At 41.8% G+C, this 14,244-nt stretch overlaps 1 protein-coding gene across 2 annotated transcripts in view; it reads right to left on the bottom strand.

Annotated features, from left to right (window-relative positions):
• The window catches only part of LOC139539673 (phospholipid phosphatase-related protein type 1), a 149,031-nt gene that overhangs the window by 6,870 nt on the left and 127,917 nt on the right, over positions 1-14,244 (bottom strand). For both annotated transcript variants that reach the window (XM_071342850.1, XM_071342843.1), the window contains exon 7: positions 14,083-14,214. In XM_071342850.1, the coding sequence (XP_071198951.1) occupies positions 14,083-14,214 (132 nt within the window). The remainder of the gene's footprint in view (positions 1-14,082; positions 14,215-14,244) is intronic.

The following is a 14,244-nucleotide window of genomic DNA, read 5'->3' as shown; positions in this document are numbered from 1 at the left end:
CCTCACCATCTCTGGATCACAGAGGCTGGATCGCAGAAACGTACTTCTTATTCCCTGACCATCTTTGGGAACTCTTAGGCTGGTTATCGCAGAAACGTACTTCCTGTTCCCTCACCATCGCGGGTATAAATATGAGGCTGACATCACAGGCTAAACGTACTTCTTAGTCATCCATCACCATCTCTGGACGCAGAGGCCGGATCGCAGAAACGTACATCTTATGCCCTCACCATCTCTGTCACACAGAGGCTGGATCGGCAGAAACGGGCTTCTTATTCCCTCACCATCTCTGTCACACAGATGGCTGCACTCGCTGAAACATACTTCTTATTCCTTCACCATCTCTGTCACACAGAGGCAATGGATCGCAGAAACGTAAAACATATCTGTCACCGCTGTCGCATGAACCTGTCTGGAAGAGGACACAAGTGTATTTCCCTCCCCACCCCCGCCACACAGCGGCCAGATCGCAGAAAGATGGTTCAAGTAGCAAAATAATCTCTAAGGATCACAGTTGAAGAATTGTAGAAGTTGGTTACATCTTGGGGTGACCAAGTCTCCAAATCTACAATTAGACACCAACTCCATGCCAACCTGTTATTTGGAAAGGTTGCCAGAAAATCTGAAAATCTGCTGTCACCAGAACAGAAACGTAAGTGACTGGGGATTGCTAAATGTGCTATGGTCTGATAAGACTAAAATAGAGCTTATTGGCAACAAACACCAGAGGTGGGTTTGGAGTAAAAAAAAAACAGGGTCATGCAGAAAATAACCTAATCCCCACGGTGTAGTGGATCTGTGTAGTATAGTGGTGGATCTGTGTAGTATAGTGGTGGATCTGTGTAGTATAGTGGTGGATCTGTGTAGTATAGTGGTGGATCTGTGTAGTATAGTGGCGGATATGTGTAGTATAGTGGCGGATCTGTGTAGTATAGTGGTGGATCTGTGTAGTATAGTGGTGGATCTGTGTAGTATAGTGGTGGATCTGTGTAGTATAGTGGATCTGTGTAGTATAATGGTGGATCTGTGTAGTATAGTGGTGGATCTGTGTAGTATAGTGGTGGATCTGTGTAGTATAGTGGTGGATCTGTGTAGTATAGTGCCGGATCTGTGTAGTATAGTGGTGGATCTGTGTAGTATAGTGGTGGATCTGTGTAGTATAGTGGTGGATCTGTGTAGTATAGTGGATCTATGTAGTATAGTGGTGGATCTGTGTCGTATAGTGGTGGATCTGTGTAGTATAGTGGTGGATCTGTGTAGTATAGTGGTGGATCTGTGTAGTATAGTGGTGGATCTGTGTAGTATAGTGGTGGATCTGTGTAGTATAGTGGTGGATCTGTGTAGTATAGTGGTGGATCTGTGTAGTATAGTGGTGGATCTGTGTAGTATAGTGCCGGATCTGTGTAGTATAGTGGTGGATCTGTGTAGTATAGTGGTGGATCTGTGTAGTATAGTGGTGGATCTGTGTAGTATAGTGGATCTATGTAGTATAGTGGTGGATCTGTGTAGTATAGTGGATCTATGTAGTATAGTGGTGGATCTGTGTAGTATAGTGGTGGATCTGTGTAGTATAGTGGATCTATGTAGTATAGTGGTGGATCTGTGTAGTATAGTGGTGGATCTGTGTAGTATAGTGGTGGATCTGTGTAGTATAGTGGTGGATCTGTGTAGTATAGTGGTGGATCTGTGTAGTATAATGGTGGATCTGTGTAGTATAGTGGTGGATCTGTGTAGTATAGTGGTGGATCCGTGTAGTATAGTGGTGGATCCGTGTAGTATAGTGGTGGATCTGTGTAGTATAGTGGTGGATCTGTGTAGTATAGTGGTGGATCTGTGTAGTATAGTGGATCTATGTAGTATAGTGGTGGATCTGTGTAGTATAGTGGTGGATCTGTGTAGTATAGTGGTGGATCTGTGTAGTATAGTGGTGGATCCGTGTAGTATAGTGGTGGATCTGTGTAGTATAGTGGTGGATCCGTGTAGTATAGTGGTTGGTCTGTGTAGTATAGTGGTGGATCTGTGTAGTATAGTGGTGGATCTGTGTATGTGTAGTATAGTGGTGGATCTGTGTAGTATAGTGGTTGGTCTGTGTGGTGTAGTGGTGGATCTGTGTAGTATAATGGTGGATCTGTGTAGTATAGTGGTGGATCTGTGTAGTATAGTGGATCTATGTAGTATAGTGGTGGATCTGTGTAGTATAGTGGATCTATGTAGTATAGTGGTGGATCTGTGTAGTATAGTGGTGGATCTGTGTAGTATAGTGGATCTATGTAGTATAGTGGTGGATCTGTGTAGCATAGTGGTGGATCTGTGTAGTATAGTGGTGGATCTGTGTAGTATAGTGGATCTATGTAGTATAGTGGTGGATCTGTGTAGTATAGTGGTGGATCTGTGTAGTATAGTGGTGGATCTGTGTAGTATAGTGGTGAATCTGTGTAGTATAGTGGTGGATCCGTGTAGTATAGTGGTGGATCTGTGTAGTATAGTGGTGGATCCGTGTAGTATAGTGGTTGGTCTGTGTAGTATAGTGGTGGATCTGTGTAGTATAGTGGTGGATCTGTGTATGTGTAGTATAGTGGTGGATCTGTGTAGTATAGTGGTTGGTCTGTGTAGTATAGTGGTGGATCTGTGTAGTATAGTGGTGGATCTGTGTATGTGTAGTATAGTGGTGGATCTGTGTAGTATAGTGGTGGATCCGTGTAGTATAGTGGTGGATCCGTGTAGTATAGTGGTGGATCTGTGTAGTATAGTGGTGGATCTGTGTAGTATAGTGGTGGATCTGTGTAGTATAGTGGTGGATCTGTGTAGTATAGTGGTGGATCTGTGTAGTATAGTGGTGAATCTGTGTAGTATAGTGGTGGATCTGTGTAGTATAGTGGTGGATCTGTGTGGTATAGTGGTGGATCTGTGTAGTATAGTGGTGGATCTGTGTAGTATAGTGGTGGATCTGTGTAGTATAGTGGTGGATCTGTGTAGTATAGTGGATCTGTGTAGTATAGTGGTGGATCTGTGTAGTATAGTGGTGGATCTGTGTAGTATAGTGGTGGATCTGTGTAGTATAGTGGTGGATCTGTGTAGTATAGTGGTGGATCTGTGTAGTATAGTGGTGGATCTGTGTAGTATAGTGGTGGATCTGTGTAGTATAGTGGTGGATCTGTGTAGTATAGTGGTGGATCTGTGTAGTATAGTGGTGGATCTGTGTAGTATAGTGGTGGATCTGTGTAGTATAGTGGTGGATCTGTGTAGTATAGTGGTGGATCTGTGTAGTATAGTGGTGGATCTGTGTGGTATAGTGGTGGATCTGTGTAGTATAGTGGTGGATCTGTGTAGTATAGTGGTGGATCTGTGTAGTATAGTGGTGGATCTGTGTAGTATAGTGGATCTGTGTAGTATAGTGGTGGATCTGTGTAGTATAGTGGTGGATCTGTGTGGTGTAGTGGTGGATCTGTGTAGTATAGTGGTGGATCTGTGTAGTGTAGTGGTGGATCTGTGTAGTATAGTGGTGGATCCGTGTAGTATAGTGGTTGGTCTGTGTAGTATAGTGGTGGATCTGTGTAGTATAGTGGTGGATCTGTGTAGTATAGTGGTGGATCTGTGTAGTATAGTGGTGGATCTGTGTAGTATAGTGGTGGATCTGTGTAGTATAGTGGTGGATCTGTGTAGTATAGTGGTGGATCTGTGTAGTATAGTGGTGGATCTGTGTAGTATAGTGGTGGATCTGTGTAGTATAGTGGTGGATCTGTGTAGTATAGTGGTGGATCTGTGTAGTATAGTGGTGGATCTGTGTAGTATAGTGGTGGATCTGTGTGGTATAGTGGTTGGTCTGTGTGGTGTAGTGGTGGATCTGTGTAGTATAGTGGTGGATCCGTGTAGTATAGTGGTGGATCCGTGTAGTATAGTGGTGGATCTGTGTGGTGTAGTGGTGGATCTGTGTAGTATAGTGGTGGATCTGTGTAGTATAGTGGTGGATCTGTGTAGTATAGTGGTGGATCTGTGTAGTATAGTGGTGGATCTGTGTAGTATAGTGGTGGATCTGTGTAGTATAGTGGTTGGTCTGTGTGGTGTAGTGGTGGATCTGTGTAGTATAGTGGTGGATCTGTGTAGTATAGTGGTTGGTCTGTGTAGTATAGCGGTGGATCTGTGTAGTATAGTGGTTGGTCTGTGTGGTGTAGTGGTGGATCTGTGTAGTATAGTGGTGGATCTGTGTAGTATAGTTGTGGATCTGTGTAGTATAGTGGTTGGTCTGTGTAGTATAGTGGTGGATCTGTGTAGTATAGTGGTGGATCTGTGTAGTATAGTGGTGGATCTGTGTAGTATAGTGGTTGGTCTGTGTAGTATAGTGGTGGATCTGTGTAGTATAGTGGTGGATATGTGTAGTATAGTGGTTGGTCTGTGTAGTATAGTGGTGGATCTGTGTAGTATAGTGGTGGGTCTGTGTGGTGTAGTGGTGGATCTGTGTAGTATAGTGGTGGATCTGTGTAGTATAGTTGTGGATCTGTGTAGTATAGTGGTGGATCTGTGTAGTATAGTGGTGGATCTGTGTAGTAAAGTGGTGGATCTGTGTAGTATAGTGGTGGATCTGTGTAGTATAGTGGTGGATCTGTGTAGTATAGTGGTGGATCTGTGTAGTATAGTGGTGGATCTGTGTAGTATAGTGGTGGATCTGTGTAGTATAGTGGTGGATCTGTGTAGTATAGTGGTTGGTCTGTGTGGTGTAGTGGTGGATCTGTGTAGTATAGTGGTGGATCTGTGTAGTATAGTGGTGGATCTGTGTAGTATAGTGGTGGATCTGTGTAGTATAGTGGTGGATCTGTGTAGTATAGTGGTGGATCTGTGTAGTATAGTGGTGGATCTGTGTAGTATAGTGGTTGGTCTGTGTGGTGTAGTGGTGGATCTGTGTAGTATAGTGGTGGATCTGTGTAGTATAGTGGTTGGTCTGTGTAGTATAGTGGTGGATCTGTGTAGTATAGTGGTTGGTCTGTGTGGTGTAGTGGTGGATCTGTGTAGTATAGTGGTGGATCTGTGTAGTATAGTGGTTGGTCTGTGTAGTATAGTGGTGGATCTGTGTAGTATAGTGGTTGGTCTGTGTGGTGTAGTGGTGGATCTGTGTAGTATAGTGGTGGATCTGTGTAGTATAGTGGTGGATCTGTGTAGTATAGTGGTTGATCTGTGTAGTATAGTGGTGGATCTGTGTAGTATAGTGGTTGGTCTGTGTGGTGTAGTGGTGGATCTGTGTAGTATAGTGGTGGATCTGTGTAGTATAGTGGTTGGTCTGTGTGGTGTAGTGGTGGATCTGTGTAGTATAGTTGTGGATCTGTGTAGTGTAGTGGTGGATCTGTGTAGTATAGTGGTTGGTCTGTGTAGTATAGTGGTGGATCTGTGTAGTATAGTGGTTGGTCTGTGTAGTATAGTGGTGGATCTGTGTAGTGTAGTGGTGGATCTGTGTAGTATAGTGGTTGGTCTGTGTGGTGTAGTGGTGGATCTGTGTAGTATAGTTGTGGATCTGTGTAGTATAGTGGTTGGTCTGTGTGGTGTAGTGGTGGATCTGTGTAGTATAGTTGTGGATCTGTGTAGTGTAGTGGTGGATCTGTGTAGTATAGTGGTTGGTCTGTGTAGTATAGTGGTGGATCTGTGTAGTATAGTGGTGGATCTGTGTAGTGTAGTGGTGGATCTGTGTAGTATAGTGGTGGATCTGTGTAGTGTAGTGGTGGATCTGTGTAGTATAGTGGTGGATCTGTGTAGTATAGTGGTGGATCTGTGTAGTATAGTGGTGGATCTGTGTAGTATAGTGGTGGATCTGTGTAGTATAGTGGTGGATCTGTGTAGTATAGTGGTGGATCTGTGTAGTATAGTGGTTGGTCTGTGTAGTATAGTGGTGGATCTGTGTAGTATAGTGGTGGATCTGTGTAGTATAGTGGTTGGTCTGTGTAGTATAGTGGTGGATCTGTGTAGTGTAGTGGTGGATCTGTGTAGTATAGTGGTGGATCTGTGTAGTGTAGTGGTGGATCTGTGTAGTGTAGTGGTGGATCTGTGTAGTATAGTGGTGGATCTGTGTAGTATAGTGGTGGATCTGTGTAGTATAGTGGTGGATCTGTGTAGTATAGTGGTGGATCTGTGTAGTATAGTGGTGGATCTGTGTAGTATAGTGGTGGATCTGTGTAGTATAGTGGTGGATCTGTGTAGTATAGTGGTTGGTCTGTGTAGTATAGTGGTGGATCTGTGTAGTATAGTGGTGGATCTGTGTAGTATAGTGGTGGATCTGTGTAGTATAGTGGCGGATCTGTGTAGTATAGTGGTGGATCCATGTAGTATAGTGGTGGATCTGTGTAGTATAGTGGTGGATCTGTGTAGTATAGTGGTGGATCTGTGTAGTATAGTGGTGGATCTGTGTAGTATAGTGGTGGATCTGTGTAGTATAGTGGTGGATCCGTGTAGTATAGTGGTGGATCTGTGTAGTATAGTGGTGGATCTGTGTAGTATAGTGGTGGATCTGTGTAGTATAGTGGTGGATCTGTGTAGTATAGTGGTGGATCTGTGTAGTATAGTGGTGGATCTGTGTAGTATAGTGGTGGATCTGTGTAGTATAGTGGTGGATCTGTGTAGTATAGTGGTGGATCTGTGTAGTATAGTGGTGGATCTGTGTAGTATAGTGGATCTATGTAGTATAGTGGTGGATCTGTGTAGTATAGTGGTGGATCTGTGTAGTATAGTGGTGGACCTGTGTAGTATAGTGGTGGATCTGTGTAGTGTAGTGGTGGATCTGTGTAGTATAGTGGTGGATCTGTGTGGTGTAGTGGTGGATCTGTGTAGTATAGTGGTGGATCTGTGTAGTATAGTGGTGGATCTGTGTAGTATAGTGGTGGATCTGTGTAGTATAGTGGTGGATCTGTGTGGTATAGTGGATCTATGTAGTGTAGTGGTGGATCTGTGTAGTATAGTGGTGGATCTATGTAGTATAGTGGTGGATCTGTGTAGTATAGTGGTGGATCTGTGTAGTATAGTGGTGGATCTGTGTAGTATAGTGGTGGATCTGTGTAGTATAGTGGTGGATCTGTGTAGTATAGTGGATCTATGTAGTATAGTGGTGGATCTGTGTAGTATAGTGGTGGATCTGTGTAGTATAGTGGTGGACCTGTGTAGTATAGTGGTGGATCTGTGTAGTGTAGTGGTGGATCTGTGTAGTATAGTGGTGGATCTGTGTGGTGTAGTGGTGGATCTGTGTAGTATAGTGGTGGATCTGTGTAGTATAGTGGTGGATCTGTGTAGTATAGTGGTGGATCTGTGTAGTATAGTGGTGGATCTGTGTGGTATAGTGGATCTATGTAGTGTAGTGGTGGATCTGTGTAGTATAGTGGTGGATCTATGTAGTATAGTGGTGGATCTGTGTAGTATAGTGGTGGATCTGTGTAGTATAGTGGTGGATCTGTGTAGTATAGTGGTGGATCTGTGTAGTATAGTGGTGGATCTGTGTAGTATAGTGGTGGATCTGTGTAGTATAGTGGTGGATCTGTGTAGTATAGTGGTGGATCTGTGTAGTATAGTGGTGGATCTGTGTAGTATAGTGGTGGATCTGTGTAGTATAGTGGTGGATCTATGTAGTATAGTGGTGGATCTGTGTAGTATAGTGGTGGATCTGTGTAGTATAGTGGTGGACCTGTGTAGTATAGTGGTGGATCTGTGTAGTGTAGTGGTGGATCTGTGTAGTATAGTGGTGGATCTGTGTGGTGTAGTGGTGGATCTGTGTAGTATAGTGGTGGATCTGTGTAGTATAGTGGTGGATCTGTGTAGTATAGTGGTGGATCTGTGTAGTATAGTGGTGGATCTGTGTGGTATAGTGGATCTATGTAGTGTAGTGGTGGATCTGTGTAGTATAGTGGTGGATCTATGTAGTATAGTGGTGGATCTGTGTAGTATAGTGGTGGATCTGTGTAGTATAGTGGTGGATCTGTGTAGTATAGTGGTGGATCTGTGTAGTATAGTGGTGGATCTATGTAGTATAGTGGTGGATCTGTGTAGTATAGTGGTGGATCTGTGTAGTATAGTGGTGGACCTGTGTAGTATAGTGGTGGATCTGTGTAGTGTAGTGGTGGATCTGTGTAGTATAGTGGTGGATCTGTGTGGTGTAGTGGTGGATCTGTGTAGTATAGTGGTGGATCTGTGTAGTATAGTGGTGGATCTGTGTAGTATAGTGGTGGATCTGTGTAGTATAGTGGTGGATCTGTGTGGTATAGTGGATCTATGTAGTGTAGTGGTGGATCTGTGTAGTATAGTGGTGGATCTATGTAGTATAGTGGTGGACCTGTGTAGTATAGTGGTGGATCTGTGTAGTGTAGTGGTGGATCTGTGTAGTATAGTGGTGGATCTGTGTAGTATAGTGGTGGATCTGTGTAGTATAGTGGTGGATCTGTGTGGTATAGTGGATCTATGTAGTATAGTGGTGGATCTGTGTAGTATAGTGGTGGATCTGTGTGGTATAGTGGATCTATGTAGTATAGTGGTGGATCTATGTAGTATAGTGGTGGATCTGTGTAGTATAGTGGTGGATCTGTGTGGTATAGTGGATCTATGTAGTATAGTGGTGGATCTATGTAGTATAGTGGTGGATCTGTGTAGTATAGTGGTGGATCTGTGTGGTATAGTGGATCTATGTAGTATAGTGGTGGATCTATGTAGTATAGTGGTGGATCTGTGTAGTATAGTGGTGGATCTGTGTGGTATAGTGGATCTATGTAGTATAGTGGTGGATCTATGTAGTATAGTGGTGGATCTGTGTAGTATAGTGGTGGATCTATGTAGTATAGTGGTGGATCTGTGTAGTATAGTGGTGGATCTGTGTAGTATAGTGGATCTATGTAGTATAGTGGTGGATCTGTGTAGTATAGTGGATCTATGTAGTATAGTGGATCTATGTAGTATAGTGGTGGATCTGTGTAGTATAGTGGATCTGTGTAGTATAGTGGATCTGTGTAGTATAGTGGTGGATCTGTGTAGTATAGTGGATCTGTGTAGTATAGTGGTGGATCTGTGTAGTATAGTGGTGGATCTGTGGTCCTATAATAGTCGTATTGCATTTATTTCAATTGACCGATTTCCTTTTATGAACGGGAACTCATTAAAATATTTTAAATTGTTGCATGTTGTGTTTATATTTTTGTTCAGTATATATTGGTCTGAACAATCTATATACCAAAAATGTATATTCATTATTAAAACATGTATTCACAGGACCTGATTCATGTGTAAAAAAAATTGTCCAAAGACTAAATATAGTAAAATATCAAAACTCAAATGGAAGAGAAACGCTTTGGCCAATTTAAAACGTGTTTCAGATTTGTCCTTCAGTAAGAACAGATGTACTAAAGGACATTAGACATTCGGACACGAATGGCTTACTGTTTAATTTCAGCTAGCGCTGTGGAAGGATCAGTGAGAGGCAGAAGTTAATATAATGTGTGTGTTCCAAATGGAATAGTATAGCCCTGGATAGTATAGTCCTGTATAGTATAGCCCTGGATAGTATAGTCCAGTATAGTATAGCCCTGGATAGTATAGTCCTGTATAGTATAGCCCTGGATAGTATAGTCCTGTATAGTATAGCCCGGGATAGTATAGTCCTGTATAGTATAGCCCTGGATAGTATAGTCAGTATAGTATAGCCCTGGATAGTATAGTCAGTATAGTATAGCCCTGGATAGTATAGTCCTGTATAGTATAGCCCTGGATAGTATAGTCCTGTATAGTATAGCCCTGGATAGTATAGTCCTGTATAGTATAGCCCTGGATAGTATAGTCAGTATAGTATAGCCCTGGATAGTATAGTCCTGTATAGTATAGCCCTGGATAGTATAGTCAGTATAGTATAGCCCTGGATAGTATAGTCCTGTATAGTATAGCCCTGGATAGTATAGTCCTGTATAGTATAGCCCTGGATAGTCCAATATAGTCCAGTATAGCACAGTCCGGTATAGTATAGTCCAGTATGGCCCAGTATAGCATATCACAGAATAGTATAGTGCAGTATAGCCCAGTATAGTATAGTCCAGTATAGTCCAGCCCCGGATAGTATAGTCCGGTATAGTATAGTCCTGTATAGTCCAGCATAGTCCAGTATAGTCCAGTATAGTCCAGTATAGTCCAGTGTAGTATAGTCCTGTATAGTATAGTCCAGTATAGTCCAGTATAGTCCAGTATAGTCCAGTGTAGTATAGTCCGGTATAGTATAGTCCTGTATAGTATAGTCCTGTATAGTATAGTCCAGTATAGTCCAGTATAGTCCAGTATAGTATAGTCCTGTATAGTATAGTCCAGTATAGTCCAGTATAGTCCAGTAAAGTCCAGTATAGTATAGTCCTGTATAGTATAGTCCAGTATAGTCCAGTATAGTCCAGTATAGTCCAGTGTAGTATAGTCCGGTATAGTATAGTCCTGTATAGTATAGTCCAGTATAGTCCAGTATAGTCCAGTATAGTCCAGTGTAGTATAGTCCGGTATAGTATAGTCCAGTATAGTCCAGTATAGTCCAGTGTAGTATAGTCCGGTATAGTATAGTCCTGTATAGTATAGTCCTGTATAGTCCAATATAGTCCAGCATAGTCCAGTGTAGTATGGACCCGCATAGTCCAGTAAAGTATGGTCCAGGATAGCCCACTATAGTCCAGAATAGTATAGTCCAGTATAGTATAGTCCAGTACAGTCCAGTGTAGTATAGCCCGGTGTAGTATAGTCAAGTATGGTATAGTCCGATATAGTATGGTCCTGTATAGTATGGTCCAGTATAGTCCAGTATAGTATTGTCCAGTTTAGTATAGTATGGTCCAGTATAGCCCGGTATAGTCCAGTATAGCATAGCCCAGTACAGCATAGTATGCCCCAGTATAGTACAGTATAGTATAGCCCAGTATAGTGTGGTGTAGTACAGCCCAGTATAGTATGGCCCAGCATAGTCCGGCATAGTATACTCTGGTATAGTATTGTCCGGCATAGTATGGTACTGTATAGTATTGTCCAGTATAGTGCGGTGTAGTACAGCCCAGTATAGTATGGTCCGGTATAGTCCAGTATAGTGCAGTATAGTTTAGTCCGGTATGCTACGGTATAGTATGGTCCAGTATAGTCCAGTATAGTACAGTCCGGTATAGTATAGTCCAGTATGGCCCAGTATAGCATATCACAGGATAGTACAGTCCATTATAGTCCAGCGTAGTATAGTCATGTATAGTATAGTTCTGTAGAGTATAGTCCAGCGTAGTATAGTCATGTATAGTATAGTTCTGTAGAGTATAGTCCAGCGTAGTATAGTCATGTATAGTATAGTTCTGTATAGTATAGTCCAGTATAGTATAGTCATGTATAGTATAGTTCTGTATAGTATAGTCCGGTATAGTCCGGTATAGTCCAGAATAGTATAGTCCAGCATAGTATAGCCCGGTATAGTATGGTCCAGTATAGTCCACTATAGTATAGTCCAGCATAGTCCAGTAAAGTATGGTCCAGTATAGTCCACTATAGTCCAGAATAGTATAGTCCAGCATAGTATAGCCCGGTATAGTATGGTACAGTATAGTATTGTCCAGTATAGTGCGGTGTAGTACAGCCCAGTATAGTATGGTCCGGTATAGTCCAGTATAGTGCAGTATAGTTTAGTCCGGTATGCTACGGTATAGTATGGTCCAGTATAGTCCAGTATAGTACAGTCCGGTATAGTATAGTCCAGTATGGCCCAGTATAGCATATCACAGGATAGTACAGTCCATTATAGTCCAGCGTAGTATAGCCCTGGATAGTATAGTTCTGTATAGTATAGTCCAGCGTAGTATAGTCATGTATAGTATAGTTCTGTATAGTATAGTCCGGTATAGTCCGGTATAGCCCAGTATAGTCCAGCATAGTCCAGTGTAGTATGGACCAGCATAGTCCAGTGTAGTACGGTCCAGTATAGTCCACTATAGTCCAGAATAGTATAGTCCAGCATAGTATAGCCCGGTATAGTATGGTCCAGTGTAGGATAGTCCAGTATAGTATAGTCCAGTATAGTCCAGTATATTATAGCCCAGTATAGTCCATTATAGTAGTGTCCAGTATAGTATTGTCCGGTATAGTATGGTCTGGTATAGTATGGTCCAGTATAGCCCGGCATAGTATTGTCCGATATAGTGCGGTATAGTATTGGCCGGTATAGTACAGTTTAGTACAGTCCAGTATAGTATAGTCCAGTATAGTATAGTTCAGTATAGTATAGTTCAGTATAGTATGGTCAGGGTTGAGGAGTAACGATTACATATAATCCGTTACATGTAAGGGATTACAAGAAAACGGTAACTGTAATCTGTTACGTTACCAGCAACAATATTGTAATCAGATTACCGATACCTTTGAAAAAAGTTTGTTCCCCCTGAGCGAGTCTGACCACCAATCAGAGACCACTATGATGACACACCAAATGATGACCACCAATCAGAGACCACTATGATGACACACCAAATGTGTTTGATGGATCGTGGGAAAAGAGCCGAAATAGTATTTTTGTGGGCTCCAGTCCAAGTTCTCTCTTCCATTGGTGTGACTGCTGTCGGCATCCAAATATTATCCAACTTGAATAAACGCTCGGAGTTAAGGACGACATCAGTGGTGTAGTCTACGGTGATACGGGTATCACTTATTATTGATATCTACATAGCACATTGATGTAAATCACACTGCTGCTCTCTCATTTTGTTATTTGTGCCGTACATCTATTTTTGGACTTATAAATTATACATATTAATGTAAAGATATAATTTAATCATTTTATTAAATGTAATAGAAAGACATGGGTTAGAAGTCTAGATAACCAACCCATAAAGTAACATTTTACATCCAGCTATTTAACCTTCAACATGGATTTATCCTGCAATGGATGTCGTTCAATTGGTAACATACATTGTTGTCTTCTTCTAAACGCCTCTTAAGGGGAAAGTAATCTAAAAGTAACTGAATGTAATCAGATTACATTACTGAGTTTGAACAGTAGTATTAAGTGGATGCCTGTGCAGTCATATTGAACAGTAGTGTTAAGTTTACCTGTGCAGTAGTATTGAACAGTAGTGTTAAGTGGGTTTACCTGTGCAGTATTATTGAACAGCAGTGTTAAGTGGATACCTGTGCAGTATTATTGAACAGCAGTGTTAAGTGTTTACCTGTGCAGTAATATTGAACAGCAGTGTTAAGTGTTTACCTGTGCAGTAATATTGAACAGCAGTGTTAAGTGGATACCTGTACAGTAATATTGAACAGCAGTGTTAAGTGCAGTATTATTGAACAGCAGTGTTAAGTGTTTACCTGTGCAGTAATATTGAACAGCAGTGTTAAGTGTTTACCTGTGCAGTAATATTGAACAGTAGTGTTAAGTGGATACCTGTGCAGTAATATTGAACAGTAGTGTTAAGTGGATACCTGTACAGTAATATTGAACAGCAGTGTTAAGTGCAGTATTATTGAACAGCAGTGTTAAGTGTTTACCTGTGCAGTAATATTGAACAGCAGTGTTAAGTGTTTACCTGTGCAGTAATATTGAACAGCAGTGTTAAGTGGATACCTGTACAGTAATATTGAACAGCAGTGTTAAGTGCAGTATTATTGAACATCAGTGTTAAGTGTTTACCTGTGCAGTAATATTGAACAGCAGTGTTAAGTGTTTACCTGTGCAGTAATATTGAACAGTAGTGTTAAGTGGATACCTGTGCAGTATTATTGAACAGCAGTGTTAAGTGCAGTATTATTGAACAGTAGTGTTAAGTGGATACCTGTGCAGTAATATTGAACAGCAGTGTTAAGTGTTTACCTGTGCAGTAATATTGAACAGTGGTGTTAAGTGGATACCTGTGCAGTAATATTGAACAGCAGTGTTAAGTGTTTACCTGTGCAGTAATATTGAACAGTAGTGTTAAGTGGATACCTGTGCAGTAATATTGAACAGCAGTGTTGTGCAGTAATATTGAACAGCAGTGTTGTGCAGTAATATTGAACAGCAGTGTTGTGCAGTAATATTGAACAGCAGTGTTAAGTGGATACCTGTGCAGTAATATTGAACAGTAGTGTTATTACCTGTGCGCTGAGTGTCTCCAGGGGGCTCTGGACGCGGGGGAAGGCCATTAAAGGGAGACCACGGTAATCTTCAGTCTTCTGCTTGGTGGCAGTCGAGTGGGCTCCTTTAAAGTTGTTCACCACACAGATACCCTGAAGGAGACACACCGCAGAGGGGACAAA

Source organism: Salvelinus alpinus, chromosome 1 (assembly GCF_045679555.1).
Source record: "Salvelinus alpinus chromosome 1, SLU_Salpinus.1, whole genome shotgun sequence".
Taxonomy (NCBI): Eukaryota; Metazoa; Chordata; class Actinopteri; order Salmoniformes; family Salmonidae; genus Salvelinus; species Salvelinus alpinus.
The sequence above is the reverse complement of the archived record's forward strand: the minus strand, read 5'-3'. Positions and strand labels throughout refer to the sequence as shown.